Source organism: Echinops telfairi, unplaced genomic scaffold (genome assembly GCF_000313985.2).
Source record: "Echinops telfairi isolate 266 unplaced genomic scaffold, ASM31398v2 ScPeMD7_7461;HRSCAF=8499, whole genome shotgun sequence".
NCBI lineage: Eukaryota > Metazoa > Chordata > Mammalia > Afrosoricida > Tenrecidae > Echinops > Echinops telfairi.
In genome coordinates this window covers 2,082,578-2,097,588 of record NW_022111361.1, presented here as the reverse complement: position 1 = coordinate 2,097,588, position 15,011 = coordinate 2,082,578, and the positions used below count along the sequence as shown (strand labels likewise).

The window sequence follows — 15,011 nt, the reverse complement described above, 5'->3', positions numbered from 1 at the left end:
CATCAGCTTTCTTCACCACATTTGCTTATTCACCCGCTTTGTCTTCAGCGGTTGTGTCGGGAAGGTGAGCATCATAGAATGCCAATTTAATAGTAACACTTTAGATGCATGTTTTAAAGCTCTTAAAACTCACCAAAGTCGGATGGGGAACATTGAGTTTGTGTCTTATGCCAATTAACCACAACTTTCCTCCTAAGCCCAGTGATTAGTTCCCTTTAAGTGTTTAGTTATGGGTAATGCATTTACATACCTGAGGTAAACAGCATGGAGGTGGACATAGCTGATCTCCTTTAGCTTCCCTATTGCCTTGAGGAAAGAGTCAAAGAGCCTCCATGCTCCATCCTTTCTTATCTATTCTGACCCCAACCATTCCTTCCATGTCACATCCATGGTGGTTTCAATAATTCCGTGCCACGGCCACAAGGAGCACACAGACAATACTCATCATTTAGGGGATCTATTCGGAAGGTCAATAGGTTATCATAAATTAGCATCAGCACCCAGTAAGGATATAGCCATTGGCCTCCGCAGCCAGCAGCCAAGCCTCTATCTCTGGTCTTCAGTATCTCAGACACATGGTCTCTTGGTCTTGACGTCCATGGGCTAGGAAGCCAGCTCTCTTCTCACTTTCTCCCATAGTTCCAAAGAATTGGGCCAGATGAAAAGTCTTACCACAGAGTCTTGGTGCTGCTCCTTTGAGTCTACACCCTACCGTTTCTGATGCATCTAGCTTTGCTGGCCTCCGCCACTTCACACAGAGATCTTCGTAATGCTCTACCAAGGTCCTTGGGTTTCTCTCTCTGCTGCTGCTTCAAGATGGTTCATCCTCCAAAGGACGATGTAAAATATGAAAATAATAATCTATAATTTTTCAACAGTTCATGAGGGATGGAGGGTGGGGGAGGGAGAGGGGAAAATGAGGTGCTGATACCAAGGGCTCATGTAGAAAGAAAATGCTTTGAAAATGATGATGGAAACATCTGTACAAATGTTCGTGACACAATGGATGAATATATGGGTTGTGATAAGAGATATAAGAGCCCCCAATAAAAGTATTTAATAATCATGAAAAAGGTTGGTTCATCCTTATAGCCTGAGGTTGTGGGGGAGTGGGTGGGCTGCGTCATGAAAGCAGACTACTCCCTTCTATTAGTGGTATACAAGTCCTTTACATAATATCACTCAACCATTTGGTGGGTGTTAAAGAGACTTGAGTTATTGTTATTAGGGTCCATCCAGTCAGCTCCCACCCATAGCAACCCTATACACAACGGAAGTCCAGTCCTGTGCCACCTTTATAAGTGTTCTTATGCCTGAGCCTGTTGTTGCAGCCAGGGTGTCAGTCCGTCTCATTGAGATCTTCGTCTTTCATGCTGCGCCTCCACTTTCCTAAGCACGATGTCCTTCTCCAGGGACTGGTCTCCCCTGACAAGGAGTCTTGCTATCCTCCCCTTTAAGGAGCATTCTGGCCTTACTTCTTGCAATACAGATCAGTTTGTCTTTTTAGCAGTCCATGGTACTTTTAATATTCTCCAGCATCACAATTCCAATACTTTATTCAATGTCCAACTTCTACATGCATATGGTGATATGGAAAATACCATGGCTTGGGTAAGGCACACCTTAGTCTTCAAAGTAACATTCTTACTTTTCAGCACTCTAAAGAGGTCTTGTGCAGCAGATTTACCTAATGCAACATGTGGCTTGACTCTTGACTGTTGCTTCCATGAACATTGATTCTGGATCCAAGGAAGACAAAATTCTTGACAATTTCAACTTTGTATCCATTTATCATGAGGGTCCGTCCAGTTGTGAGAGTTTGGGTCTTCTTCACATTGAGTCAGAATCAATACTGAAGGCTAAAATCGTGGTTCTTCAGCAGGAAGTGCTTGAATTCCTTCTCGCGTTCAGCAAGCAAGGTTATATTATCTGCATATTTCAGGTTGTGAATTGGCTTTCCTCCGATTTTGACACCACATTCTTCTTCATATGGACCAGCTTCTCTGATTATTTTCTCAGCATACAGATTGAATAAATATGGTGAGAGGTTACAACCCTGATAAATACCTTTCCTGATTTTAAACCATGAGACTTGCATAGAAGAACCATATTTTAAAAAAAATTCACTCCACCATAGGACTTTTGCACCCTATTCGGGCTTTTAAAATATGAATATATTTACAGCTCCTACAAATATGAGGGGGCTTCAAAGAGCTCATGGGAAAATTCTACTCTCTTTTAATTCCATTTCATATAAACTCTTTTGTCTGTATATAGATGTCTTCCAAAGCTATATGTCGTTGTGATGCAGTGTGGTCACTTTTGCCTACCCATAGCTGCTGCCCTTGCCTGTCTGCCTAGCTACCCACTTGTAGATTAGTGTTTGTTATTCCTGCTGATGCATGAGGGTTGCATATCTACCTTTATTTGCTGGTTAATGTTTAATGTATGTAATTCACAGTAAATCCCACATTATATTCATAGTATCCCAATCTAGCTAATGAAATAATTACACCACATTGGATTTCTCTAGTCAGTTTTCTTTGCTTCTTCTTTCACTCCTGGTCTTCATCCCTGGAGTGTAATGATTTTCACCGCTTGGGTCTTTTTCTTCTCTAAGTGTACTCCCTGGACGAGCTAGTCTAGTCTGATCACAGCTTCATCCACCATCTCTGTGCCCATGACTCTGCAGTCATACAGCCTGGAGGCGCTGCTCCTGAATTCTACATACAAGTTTAATATCGAGAATTACATTTTAGATTGACAATTCAAATTTCTGTACAAACATGAACTTCTGATCTTTCCCTTAAATTAACTCAAGGCAGCCTTTCTCAATTTGGTGGGTGGCATTTCCATTTGTGTGGCGGCTCATGTCCCAAACCCAGGAGTCCGCCTTCATTATTCTCCTCCTCATGGATCCCACACTTCACTCATTAGAGAATCTTGTTGATACTGCCTTCTTTGAGTGGCAGCAGAAACCGACTGCCTGGTTGCTCTTAGTGTACAAATTAAAAAATAAAATAAGCAAGGGTAAGAGAGGTAAATAAACCTACCAAATTTACCTTATTAGTAAGGGATCCAATCAATATTCCAAGTCAGATTTTCTGTCTGGTCACACAAATCCTATGTTCTTTCCATAATACCAGTCTTTCTTGAAAGTAGTGTGACAATTGATTTTTCTCCCTTTATGTATTTTAGCAGAATGGTTTTATCTGCTGTATAACTTGACTTTATAAGCATATGTATTATGTCAGTGCTTTGGACATACAGTAATTTCACCAGTGCTGGACAATTAGTTGAATTGATTGGTACTCACTTGTCCTTTTTTCTCATTCTGGGTCAAGAATCATGTTTTTAATTTTAAGATGTAATTAGCTAAGATTGAGTGTGCAGGGAGAAAAACAAATGTTAATGAAATAAAATGTTTCAGTAGATCACTTAGAAAGCTCTATTTTCAAAGATTTCCTTGCTACATCTTTGTGACATTTGAACATTATTAGGTCCTGCTACATTATGTATAAATATGTTTATGTTTATTCCATGTTATTTCACATTGATGTGATGCTAATCATTTAGAATTAGATTGTAGAATTATTATTTAAATTATTTGGCGTTTCCCCCCAAGGGCCTGGGTATCACGGAGACACTTTATAAATTTTGAATCCCCTGGACTCTAAACTCTGCTATTGGCTTATATTGGTCAAAAGGAAAAGGGTTGGCATCTTAGTAGAGATACGTCAGAGAAGAAATTTCAGTTTTGATTAAGTTTTTGAAAGGGCCCTCTTTACTGATATAAAGGAAGTTATCCCTTGATTATATTTATGTATTTGCATGTAGAAATTAAATAAGTTGAGCTGAATTTCTCTGGTTAGGTGACATGCTCATAGAAGCTATAATTTTAGCTCACAGACGCTATAAATTTAATTTAATTTGGAGTGATGTCTATTAACATATTTGGGAGGCTGACAACTGTCTTTATTCACTTTATAAATGTGTAAAGAATTTTTCTTAATGAAACATTTTAAAATCTCTTGAGGAAATTAACTTTATCTTATCTTCTAAATTTGAATTTAAAATATATTTGTTTTGTTATTTCATCAATATGTATTATGTTGTTCTGAGGATGAAATTTGATGAATACTTAACTCATAAAAGTAATTTTTCCATGTCAAATTCTGTCCAATCACTCACCCATTCATTTACCCATACACCTCCATATCTTCCTTTTGATAGAGATATCTTTTTGTATAAATTTTCTTCTAAGATACTTTTATAGATTTGGGAAATAAAACTAAAACCAAGCTCACTATCCTGTAGCCATTGTCAACTCATAGGGACTCAATAGAGTAAAACTGCCCTGTGAGTTTCCGGACTGGGGGTCCATACGGGAATAGAAATCCTCGATGTTCTCCCTCTGAAAGGCCAGTGGTTTCCAACTGCTGGTCTTTGGGTCAACAGCCCAACTCGTAACCACTGCATCACCAGGATTCCTAGATTTTGGAAATATCTTTTCAAACAATGTGATTATATATGAGTTCTTTTTTAAAAATAAACAATTTTCAGTTATTATTCTTTAATGGTACTTGGATGAATTAATGATGTCTTGCCCTGCCGTTGTACTGATGTTTATTAAGGAAAGAAACTCAATTCGCCACTTCTAAGAAAATGACTCAGACAGAAAAACCCTAAAGTAAAAGTTAAGGGAAATTTTCATTTCTGGAAAGTCTTAGCTCTCCACTTATCAAAATGGTAATCTTAGAGTCTTCGTATTGTAAAGTAAACAGATTGACGATATTGCTGCCTTTGCTTTGTTGTAGTGTTTGCCAATTAAAGGCCAAGGATTTGTGCTTGGAGCTTATCGGTGCATTTGCAAAACAGGATTCTACCATCCTCGCGTCTTCTCAGTGAACAACTTTCAGAGTAAGTCTCATTTGCATATATGAATAAACATGTCTGCATATCTACATATTTACCGCTATACATCAGAACCAACCCGACGTCACCTAACAGCAACAGTGGGCAAGTCCATCATCGATAGTGTTATTGTTGTTCACATTCTCTTTGCACCTTTTTGGAGTTGTATGACACATCCCCTTAGCTTAACATTGTGGTTTCTATCGCTTACAATGTTTTGACCTTGTACTGTAATACATAATACCCTGTGTGCGTTTCCTACCCTACATGTTTTTATTTTTAAGATATCTTAGTTTTAAGTGAAGCTTAAAAGACTGAAAGTATTCTAACTACTGGGTAAGACTAATTAGGTGGAATTATTAAGAGCTGCAGAAAGTTTGTAAAACTACTTCTATTCATTTATATTTCAATTGTTGGTTTATGAAGTTTTCTATACTGTACAAAACACCAACACAAAGTTAATAGGATAAAATAATGCGAGTGTATTTGCTCCCAGTTTCTACTAGATATTCAACAGGAATCTCATCAAAGGTCAGGTAGCTCCTTTGCTTAGTGTATCAGATGTGATTTGTCCTTGGGCGTCACCCTCTTGAAATTGTGTTACAAGTTTTTCTGATTTCTTTATACAAATCCCAGGGTTGATGAACATAGAGGGTCAACAAGTACAAAAAGGTTTTGTTTTTATTTGGGGGTGGGACTAGTACAGTGGTGATGGTGGTGATGGGGTAAAAGGGAGACAACAATGTCAAGGAGTTGGGAAACTGATTGTGGTAGTAAGTGTACACTACTGCTTGACGTGATTGAACTATGGAATTATATACATATTAACACCCAATTAAAAATAAACAGGCAGAAACAGCAAACCTACTGCCATCAAGTCAATTCAGAATTGTGTCACCGTGTACAGTAGAATGGAACGCCATTGACTTCTGAGGATGTAAATCTTTATGGAAGCGGATTGCTTCATCTCTTCTCAAGTGGACCAGCTACTGGGTTTGAACCTATGGTCTTTGGTTAGCAGCTCTGTGCTTAACAGTGCCACCAACACACTGGTGATTCTTTGCTCAGGGTAACACTGACCTCAAATCAAGGTGTTGGCCTGGACTGCAATCTTTTCTGAGGCTCAAGATCCTCTTCCAAATTAACTCAGGTTTGGGGAAAATTCAGTTGTTTGCAGTTTATAGACGGAGACCCTCATTCTCTTGATAGTGGTCAGCTGGTGTCAGCTCCTATAAATTATCCTCAGAGCCTAGCCACGCAGTCCTGTCAGAAGATAGTGGCTTACTTATCCAAGGATAACAGGAGAGTCTCACCAGCATCATGTCATGGAAACATCAGAATGGCTATTCTGTTATTTTGTCATATAACTTGATCGAAAAAGAGAGTATTCCATTTTTACAGAGCCACCTAAATGGGAGAGATTTGTCAACAGAAGTACAGGGGCAGTGGGATTGGTATCCATATTAGAAATCTGCCTGCCATAGTTTATACTCTGATCACCAACGATTAAAGTCCTTTCCAAACGCAAAATACATTCATTCCCTCTCCCAAACCCTACCCACAAAATCTCCTCTCATTACAGTAGCAAAGTCTAAGCTCTCATCCCGAGAGCCAAAATCTCAAGTTTTTTTCCCTCAAGGTCCCAAACCTTCTTAATTCAGAGTCCAAACTTAAGCCCTAATTTGGCTGAGACTTCAATGTATCATTCAGTAAGTATAATTTTTCTCCATCTCCTCCTGTAAAACTGGAGGGAAAAGAGATCTGAGCTCAGAATGGCCAAACATACAGGGTAGGACAGGCCTAAGAGAGCAGCTGTAGGCATTCTGGTTCAAAGAGTGGGAAAATAAAGACAAGAGCAGTCTTTTACTAGGTGTCAGGGCTAGAAAAGTTCCTTGGGCTTTCAGCTCTTCTCTGCCTCTTGGTTCTGTTCTTTGAGTCCATCTTCCCTTTATTATTTTTCCCCCACAAAAGGGGGGCCTCTGTTTTTCCGGTGGGCAGGTTTGTGATCCCGCTTCCTGCCAGTAGAATGTTGAGGACCAAGCACCCTCCTTTTCATTGCTGCTTTCTCAATCTTTTTCAGTCCTCAGTTAGCATTTTTCTAGTGATATAATTTTCTCAAGACTGTTGTGGGACTCCCATGAATTTCAGAATTCACATTCATAGACAAAATTTGTACTCACAGATCACATTGAAAAAAATCTCTTTTCTTTTATCCCGGCTTCCTGGCAAATGGCAGAAAGACGAAGCTTATACACTTCCTACATGCCATCTGGTTTGGCTGAGATGGTCTTTCACACATTGCATCTCTTGAAAGGACCCTTTGTGTCACTACATAGTCTGACCTTTTTTAAAAATCTCTATGAGATTTTAGCAAAAAGTTGTACATCTCCATACTGGATGCCAGTCATTTTTTAACTGGGTCTTTTGCCATTAGGACAGGCAGAGAATATTAAAAAAATATTAAATTCTTTTTCCATTTACTTTGAATTCTTCCTTCAATTTATCTCTCCCATTGAGCATTTTACTATTAAGAGCTAGAAGAAATAAGGCACTTTCTACACCAGCGGTTCTTAACTTGTGGGTTGCAGCCCATTTGTGGGTCAAATGACCTTTTCACAGGGGTCACCATATTCAAAACAGTAGCAAAATTACAGTTATGAAGTAACAACGAAAATAATTTTATGGTTGGGGGTCACCACAACATGAGGAGCTGTATTAAAGAGTCATGGCATTAGGAAGGTTGAGAGCCACTGTTCTACACTTTGCTTAGAAATCTTTTTAGCTGTCTCATGTACTCTAATCAAAGGAGGAACCATCTCATTGAATGCACGTGCCCTGCCCATATTCCAGGTCGTGTATTATGGAGGATGGACATCTGGGGAGCTGTCTTAATCCTGCCCAACAAAATTCATTTACACAATGTAAATGTAGGAATGAAAACCTTCTGAAACCAATTAAAGGACAACTCGTGGTTTTAATAGAGCAGTGGTTCTCAACCTTTCTAATGCTGCAACCCTTTAATACGGTTCTTTATGTTGTGGTGACCCCCAACCATAAAATTATTTTCGTTGCTACCTCTAACTGTAATTTTTCTACTGTTATGAATCAGGCGACCTCTGTGAGAGGGTCATTAGACTCCCAAAGGGGTCGCAACCCACAGGTAATAGAGGTTATGAGTTGGAATTGACTCAGTGGCAGTGAGAATAGTAATTCACTCTTGAAAGACCCCACATGGCATAATGGGTTCTATGTTGGGCTTCTAAACATAAGGTCAGCAGTTCAACTCCACTAGCCCTCTGAGGCTGTCTTCTCCTGTGAAGAATTCACAGCCTTGGAAATGAAAAGTGGCAGTTCTACTTGACCCTACAGTGTTGCTATGAGTTCAGAACAGTAGATGGGGTACATTGTTTGGGACCATCAAGAGCATGTTCAAATATAAAAAGTATTATACATGCGATAGATTTTCCCTCTGTGCTCTTGTAAAACTGAAGGGAAAAGAGATTTGCACCCAGAGTGACCAAACATATGAAGTGGGTAACTGACCCCCCACCCCCCGCTCTGCCCAACCAAGTGGAAAAAAGCTCCACTGGGCAGAACTTCCTTAGTACACATTTTCCCTCTACGTGAGCATCAAGCAACTCATTTGGAGTTAGTGCACCCAGTGGCATCTCCTGGGAAGGTTCCCTTTGGTCACAGTGATTTTTTTCCTTAAAAGCAGTTTCCCTCGAACCTCATTTTTTGTGATGGCTGATTTAAGAGTATAGTGTATGGCTGTGAAATTGTTTTCTGCTCAGGAAAAATGCCACAGAAACTGTTGTGATGTTGAACATAGTTTGCAAGGACAGCACTATGGGAAAAACTCAAGTGTATGAGTGGTTTTCTCGTTTGACAAATGGTGAAACATCACTTGATAACAAACCTCATTTTGGACATCTGTCAAGTTCCTGAACAGACAAAAAGGTTAACTCATAGTGCATTTGGAGTTTGTTCCACTAGGTCGGACTGTCAGTCAAGCTTTCTATTTAGAGGTCCTGAAAAGATTGCTTAACCTTGTGTGACAAAAAAGGTCTGATTTGTGGCAGATGGGGAACTGGTTTTGACATCATGACAATGCACCTGCTCATGCAGCCATCTCAGTGCACCAATTTTCAGCAAAAACCAGCATGTCTCTCTTGCCCCATACACCTTACTCACCTGACCTTTCTCTGTGTGACTTTTTTTGTTTCCTCAAATGAAGAGGGACTCGAAAGGATAGCAATTTGACGACACAGAAGAGGTGAAGATAAAAAGGAGGGAGGTGCTGTCAGCCATCCAAACAGAGGAGTTTGAAAAATGTTTCCAAGAATGGAATAGCAGTTTTGACAAAAGCATTAAGTGTAATGGAGAGTACTTTGAAGGTGATAAGGTTGTTTTGTAAAACAAATTTAAATGTATAGCTTTGGGGGGAAGAATCCAGTTTGAGGGGCGTACCCCCCTTGTACAATACTGGGACAGGCATAGGATAGCAGTTATAAGCACTCATGTTGGTATGTTCTAAGTAGAGACTAGAGGATAGAGATGAGATAAATATGATATATTTTTAAAGAATTATTCATTGCACTTATTTAACAAATAAGTAATGGTATGATTTTGGGTGAGATAAGCTTTCTATGTCTCAGGTGTTGTTTGTTAACAGGGTTTTTTAGGACATCATCCACATGTCCTACAATTCAATAAATCAATAATATCAAGATGAGTTGTACAGTTATGACCACATTCAATTCTAGAACATTGTTTTAATTTTGAAAATGAGGCTGATGGTAGTGCAATATATTGAATTCTTTTGAGAATTAAATGAGGCAGTGAATATAAAGCAAAAATGGAATTTGGAAAGCACTCAGTTAATGCTAGCTATTATGAATAATTGTTATAATGATAAAACTCCCTGGTGGTGAAGTGCATTGGATGTTTAGCTGCTTATCACAAGGTAAGCAGTTCAAAACCAGCAGCTGCTCCATGAAAGAGAGATATGATTTTCTCCTCCTGTAAAAAGTTATAGTCTTGGGAACACATAAGGCAATTCCATATTGTCCGAGAGGTTCCCTATGAACCTGAGTTACTTTAACTCAATGGCAGTGAATTTTTTGTTTTTAATTATGCCAACAGGGTGCAGTAGGTTAGGCACTTTCCAGATAACAAGGACACCATAACCAAGGCCTGCTACGGTACCTGTTGGCAAGGATTTCAAACTTTAATTGGCAGAACAAATGGGAACTATAAAAGTCTACTTTAAAATAATAAGATGAATATTAAAAGAGATACCAAAAAGCTCGATTTCATCAAGTCAGTTCTGACTCATGGAGATCCTATAGGGCAGGGCCGAACTGCCCCTAAGGGTTTCTAAGACTGTAACTCTTTACGGGAGTAGAGAGTCTCATCTTTCTTCCAAAGAGCAGCTGATGGTTTTGAACTGCTGATCTTGTGGGTGCAGCCCAACACATAACCCAACTACTCCACCAAGGCATAAGCAATTGATGCAGCTTATTATGAGACCATAGAAAATAATTATTTATTTTCCTGGAGATAAAGGAAAGGATTTCTGAGTAGGATAATATTTGAGATGAGTTTTTAACATGAATGGGGATTACGGAGAAAGGAAAGTGAGTAAATGGTATTTTTGATCAGGAAACGTGAAGGCTTAGAAACATAAAATTACCTGATAGTCTAAACTTACTAATAACTATAAATGAGAAACCAAATAGACTCAAAGGCAGTGAGAACAGGAATGTTTATTGATTAGTTTAATGATATTTATTAAATAGCTCCCTAATGGCACTGGATAAAAGGCCTTAGGCTGGTAAATTTCAATAATTTTAACACGGTGCCTACTATCTAAACCCATTGCCATCCAGTCAATTATGGCTCATAATGATTCTATAGAGGGTTTCCAAGGCTGAAATATTTATGGGAGTAGGCAGCCTCATCTTTCTTCCACAGAGAGGGTGGTGGGTTTGAACCGCTAACCTTGGGGTAGATACTGTGAATATACTTAGTCAAATAACTTCTTCTAATTCCTTCTAGTATCTTACAATCCAGTGAAGGATAGAGACAGGGGAATAGGAAATGGATGAAGATGGGCCAACCCAGTGCTAAGGGAGTAAGTCCAGAGGTATCCGACTTAAGCTACAAAGTGGCAGGAAATGGGCCAGGAAATGTTTCTTAGCGCAGGGACCCTTAGGATCAAAAGTGAATTGGGAGTATGAATTTCCATTAAAGAGTTGTGAAGAGTGTAACCAGGAAAGGAACGTGCATATGCTTATAGACTATAATACATTCATTTTAAGTATAAAAAACATAACAAAATGTATTGTTACTGAATTATGATGACATAAAGTATACTAAGGTGCTTCTGCCTAGATTCCTTCTCCAGGGCCAAAAAACCATAAAGAAGCTTCTGGGAAGATCAGCTACTGCAAGTTCAAAGCTGTGTCCGTTATTGTCCCTTCATCGGTCACTTGGTGTCAAGTTGCTTTCAGTCGCCATCAAGTGGGTTCTCACCATGGCTACTCTGTGCCAAGCAGAAGGAAGCAGTGCCAGGTCCTGCACCATCCTCACAGTTGTTCTCTGCCCGAGCCCTTTGTTGCCGTCACTGTCAGTCGTCTCCTGCAGGGCCTTCCTCTTTTTCCTTGTTTCTCCCCTTGGCCAAGCATGCTGTCCTTCTCCAGGGACTGCTCTCTCCTGACAGCATGTCCACAGGCCATGACGCAGTCTCACCACCCTCGCCTCTAAGGAGCATTCTGCTGTACTGCTTCCAAGACAGGTTTGCTTGTTCTGGTATTCCATGGTATTTTAAATATTCTTCACCAATACCATAATTCAAAGACATTGTTTCTGCTGTAATCTTTCTTGATCGATGTCTGACTTCCATGTGCAGGTGAGGCAATTGAAGATGCTGTGGCTTGGGTCAGTGCACCTCAGTTCGCAAAGTAACGTCCTTACTTTTCAGTACTCTGCTGGGGTCTTGGGAAGCAGATTTTCCCAATGCAACAGGTCTTTGATTTCCTGACTCCTCCTTCCATGAGCGTTAGCTGTGTAGTTCAGCAAGATATACTCCTTGACAACATGAACCACTTTCCATTTATCAGGATGATGCTTCTTATACGTCCAACTGTGAGGATTTGGGGGCTTCTCTGCACTGAGTCAGAATCCACACTGCACTCCTTTACCTTCACTGGCAAGTGCTTCAGGTCTTCATTTTCCACAAACAAGGGTCTGTCATCTGCCTATCTCAGGTCTTAAAGAAGCCCTCTCCAATCCTGATGGCACGTTCTTTTTCTAGAATCCATTTTCTCTGATTAGTTTTGCAGCCTTCAGATTGAACAAGTATGCTGAGAGAATACAATCCTGACATAGCCTTCCCTGATTTTAAACCATGCAGTATTCCCTTGTTCTGTTCACACAACTGCCTCTTAAGCCATGTACAAGTTCTGAATGAACACTATGTAGTGTTACAGAATACCCATTCCTCTCAAGGTTATCCGTCATTGGTTATGCTCCACACAGTAAAATGTCTTGGCATGGTCAATATAACACAAGTAAATATATTTTTAGTATTCTCTGCTTTTCACCAAGATCAATCTGGCACCAGTTATAATATCCCTTATTCCATGTCCTCCTCTAGACCCAGTCTGAAGCCATGGCAGCTCTCTGTCAGTGCTCTGCTGCAACCCTTGTTGGATGATCTTCAGAAAATCTTATTTGCATACAATACCAATGATATTGTTCTATAGCATTCTGTGGGGTCACTTTTTTTTGGAATGGGTACAAATATGGATGTCTTCCAGTCAGCTGGCCAAATAGTTATCGTCTAAATTTCCTAGCATAAACAAAGAAGTAATTCTAGTACTTCATCAGTCTTTTGACACATTTTAGTGAGTATTCCATCAATTCCTGTTGTCTGGTTTTTGGCTAATACTTTCAGTGCAGCTTGAACTTCTTTCAATACTATTGACTTTTGTTCATAGACTTCTTCCTGATATGTTTGAATGTCAACTAGTTCTTTATGGTACAGTGACTCTGTGTATTCTTTCCATCTTATTTGAATGCTTCTTGCATAATTTGATATTTTGTCCATTGAATCATTCAGTCTTGTAACTCAAGGCATTAATTTTTTTCTTCAGTTCTTTTAGATTAAGATATGCTGAGTATGTTCTTCCTTTGCACAATTCATTATAATGTTTACTTTGTCTTCTCAAACTATCCTTTGAAATGTTCTTGCCTGCCCTTTGGTTTCACCATTTCTTCTACTTACCTTAGCTAGTCTACGCTTAAGAGCAAGTTTCAGAGATTTCTGAAATCCGCTTTCATCTTTTCTTTATTTCCTGTCTTTTAAACGATCCTTTTCTTTCTTCATGAATGATATTTTTTTCTACTTCCACATCTCATCAGGTCTCTGTCATTAATGTTCAATGTGCCAAATCTGTTCTTGAGATATTCTTGAAATTCAGGTGGGATAGATTCAAGGTCTTGTGGGCTTAACTTTCTTCATTTTCAATCTGAATATAGATATGAGGAGTTGATGGTCTGTTCTCCAGTTAGGCCATGGCCTGCTTTCAGCTGCTGATATTGAACGTCTCTGTCATTTCTCCCATGGATGGAATCATTTGATTTCTGTTTATTTCATCTAGAAAAGTCCATGTGTCCAGTTACCATTTATGTGGTTGACGAAAGGTTCTGATGAGCAAGTTGCTGGTCTTGCACAATTCTGCCCTGTAATCTCCAGCTTCATTTCTATCACCGAGACCATATTTTCCAACTACTGATCCTATCTTTTTGTTTCCAACGTTTGCATTGCAATCAACAGTAACCATCAATGCATCTTCATTTCATAGTTGACCAATTTCATGCATAGAAATCGGTAGACTTCTATAAGTTCTTCATCATCAGTTTTTGTGGTTGGTGGCCAAATTTAAGTAATTGTCTTATTGATTGAATTTCTTTTAAGTCAGATAGATGTAATCCTTTCACAGGCAGTGTTGTATTTGAAGATAGAAATATATCTTTTAACAATGAATGCCCTGCCATTCCTCTGGATTGTGTCTTTCCAGGGACAGTGAACTATGCTTTTCTGCTTAGTCAGTCCATTTCAGCTTAGTCATACCTACGATACCAATCTTTATGTATTCCAAGGTGTCTATAATTGCACTGCCAGTTATAGTCTCTCTCTTTCCATTCATGCCATTCTCATTACCCTTCAAACCCAGCTTCTCAAAGTACTTGCCTATAAACCAGATGTGTGCAGCTCCCTGTTTCAGAATCTGACTACGGGGCACCCGATCTGAAATACTGGTAAATGCTAAAGAAGAATTCACAGCATGGAGTCACTGAAATAGTTTCATCTAGAAAGTGACATGGTCCAATTTGTGTTTTAAAATGATCATACTGATACACTACACTACAAAGGCTAGCGCTATGACTGCACAGCACGTCATGCAGAGCCGTAGTGAGGAACGCCCACCTAAGGGCATACATTGGTCATGCACTTCAGAATCTCCGCTTTGAGTCACGAAGAGCAGACCACTGTGCATTTATCTTTATTATCTGCTTGGCATCTTTTGAGAGTAAATGATCCTACAGTCTATTGATTTAGTGCATCACAGTTCCCGAACTTCTCCCTCCCTGCTCCCCACACATTGAGAAGGGGAAGTGCAGTCACTCATCCAGAAGAGGTAAGAAAAGTCAGGGCAGTATTAAAAATACTAAGACAGAAAATGGCTTTCAAGAAAGGCACATAGAAAAACACACACAAAGGAGCAGAAGCTTAGTCTTATCTTCAATAAGATCTGTAATAAAAAATAAATTTGATTAATTTTCTTTTAACATTCATTTTATCTTTCCAAATTGCCCTGTACCTAAACAACCGAAGGCCTCACAGAGGCAAGAAAATACATGACATCAACAACACAGACCAATAGGATGTATAAAAAGAGTATTCAAAGAAATGAAAATAAACTTTTGGAAATAAATAGAATAAATTTATTTATTTAAAAAAGGGATTAGGAAAGTTGTATGTTTTTCATCATTGCTACATCGCACCGTGATTGGCTCATCTCCTCCCC

The 15,011-nt window shown here is 39.3% G+C and overlaps 1 protein-coding gene and 1 pseudogene across 1 annotated transcript in view; one reads left to right on the top strand and one right to left on the bottom strand.

The window, feature by feature from the left end:
• The window catches only part of LOC105979811, a 28,539-nt pseudogene extending 28,261 nt beyond the window's left edge, over window positions 1–278 (bottom strand).
• GPR158 (G protein-coupled receptor 158) overlaps window positions 1–15,011 on the top strand; it is a 472,736-nt gene that overhangs the window by 235,638 nt on the left and 222,087 nt on the right. The window contains exon 3 of the mRNA XM_004716112.3: window positions 4,818–4,920. Within this exon, the coding sequence (XP_004716169.2) occupies window positions 4,818–4,920 (103 nt within the window). The remainder of the gene's footprint in view (window positions 1–4,817; window positions 4,921–15,011) is intronic.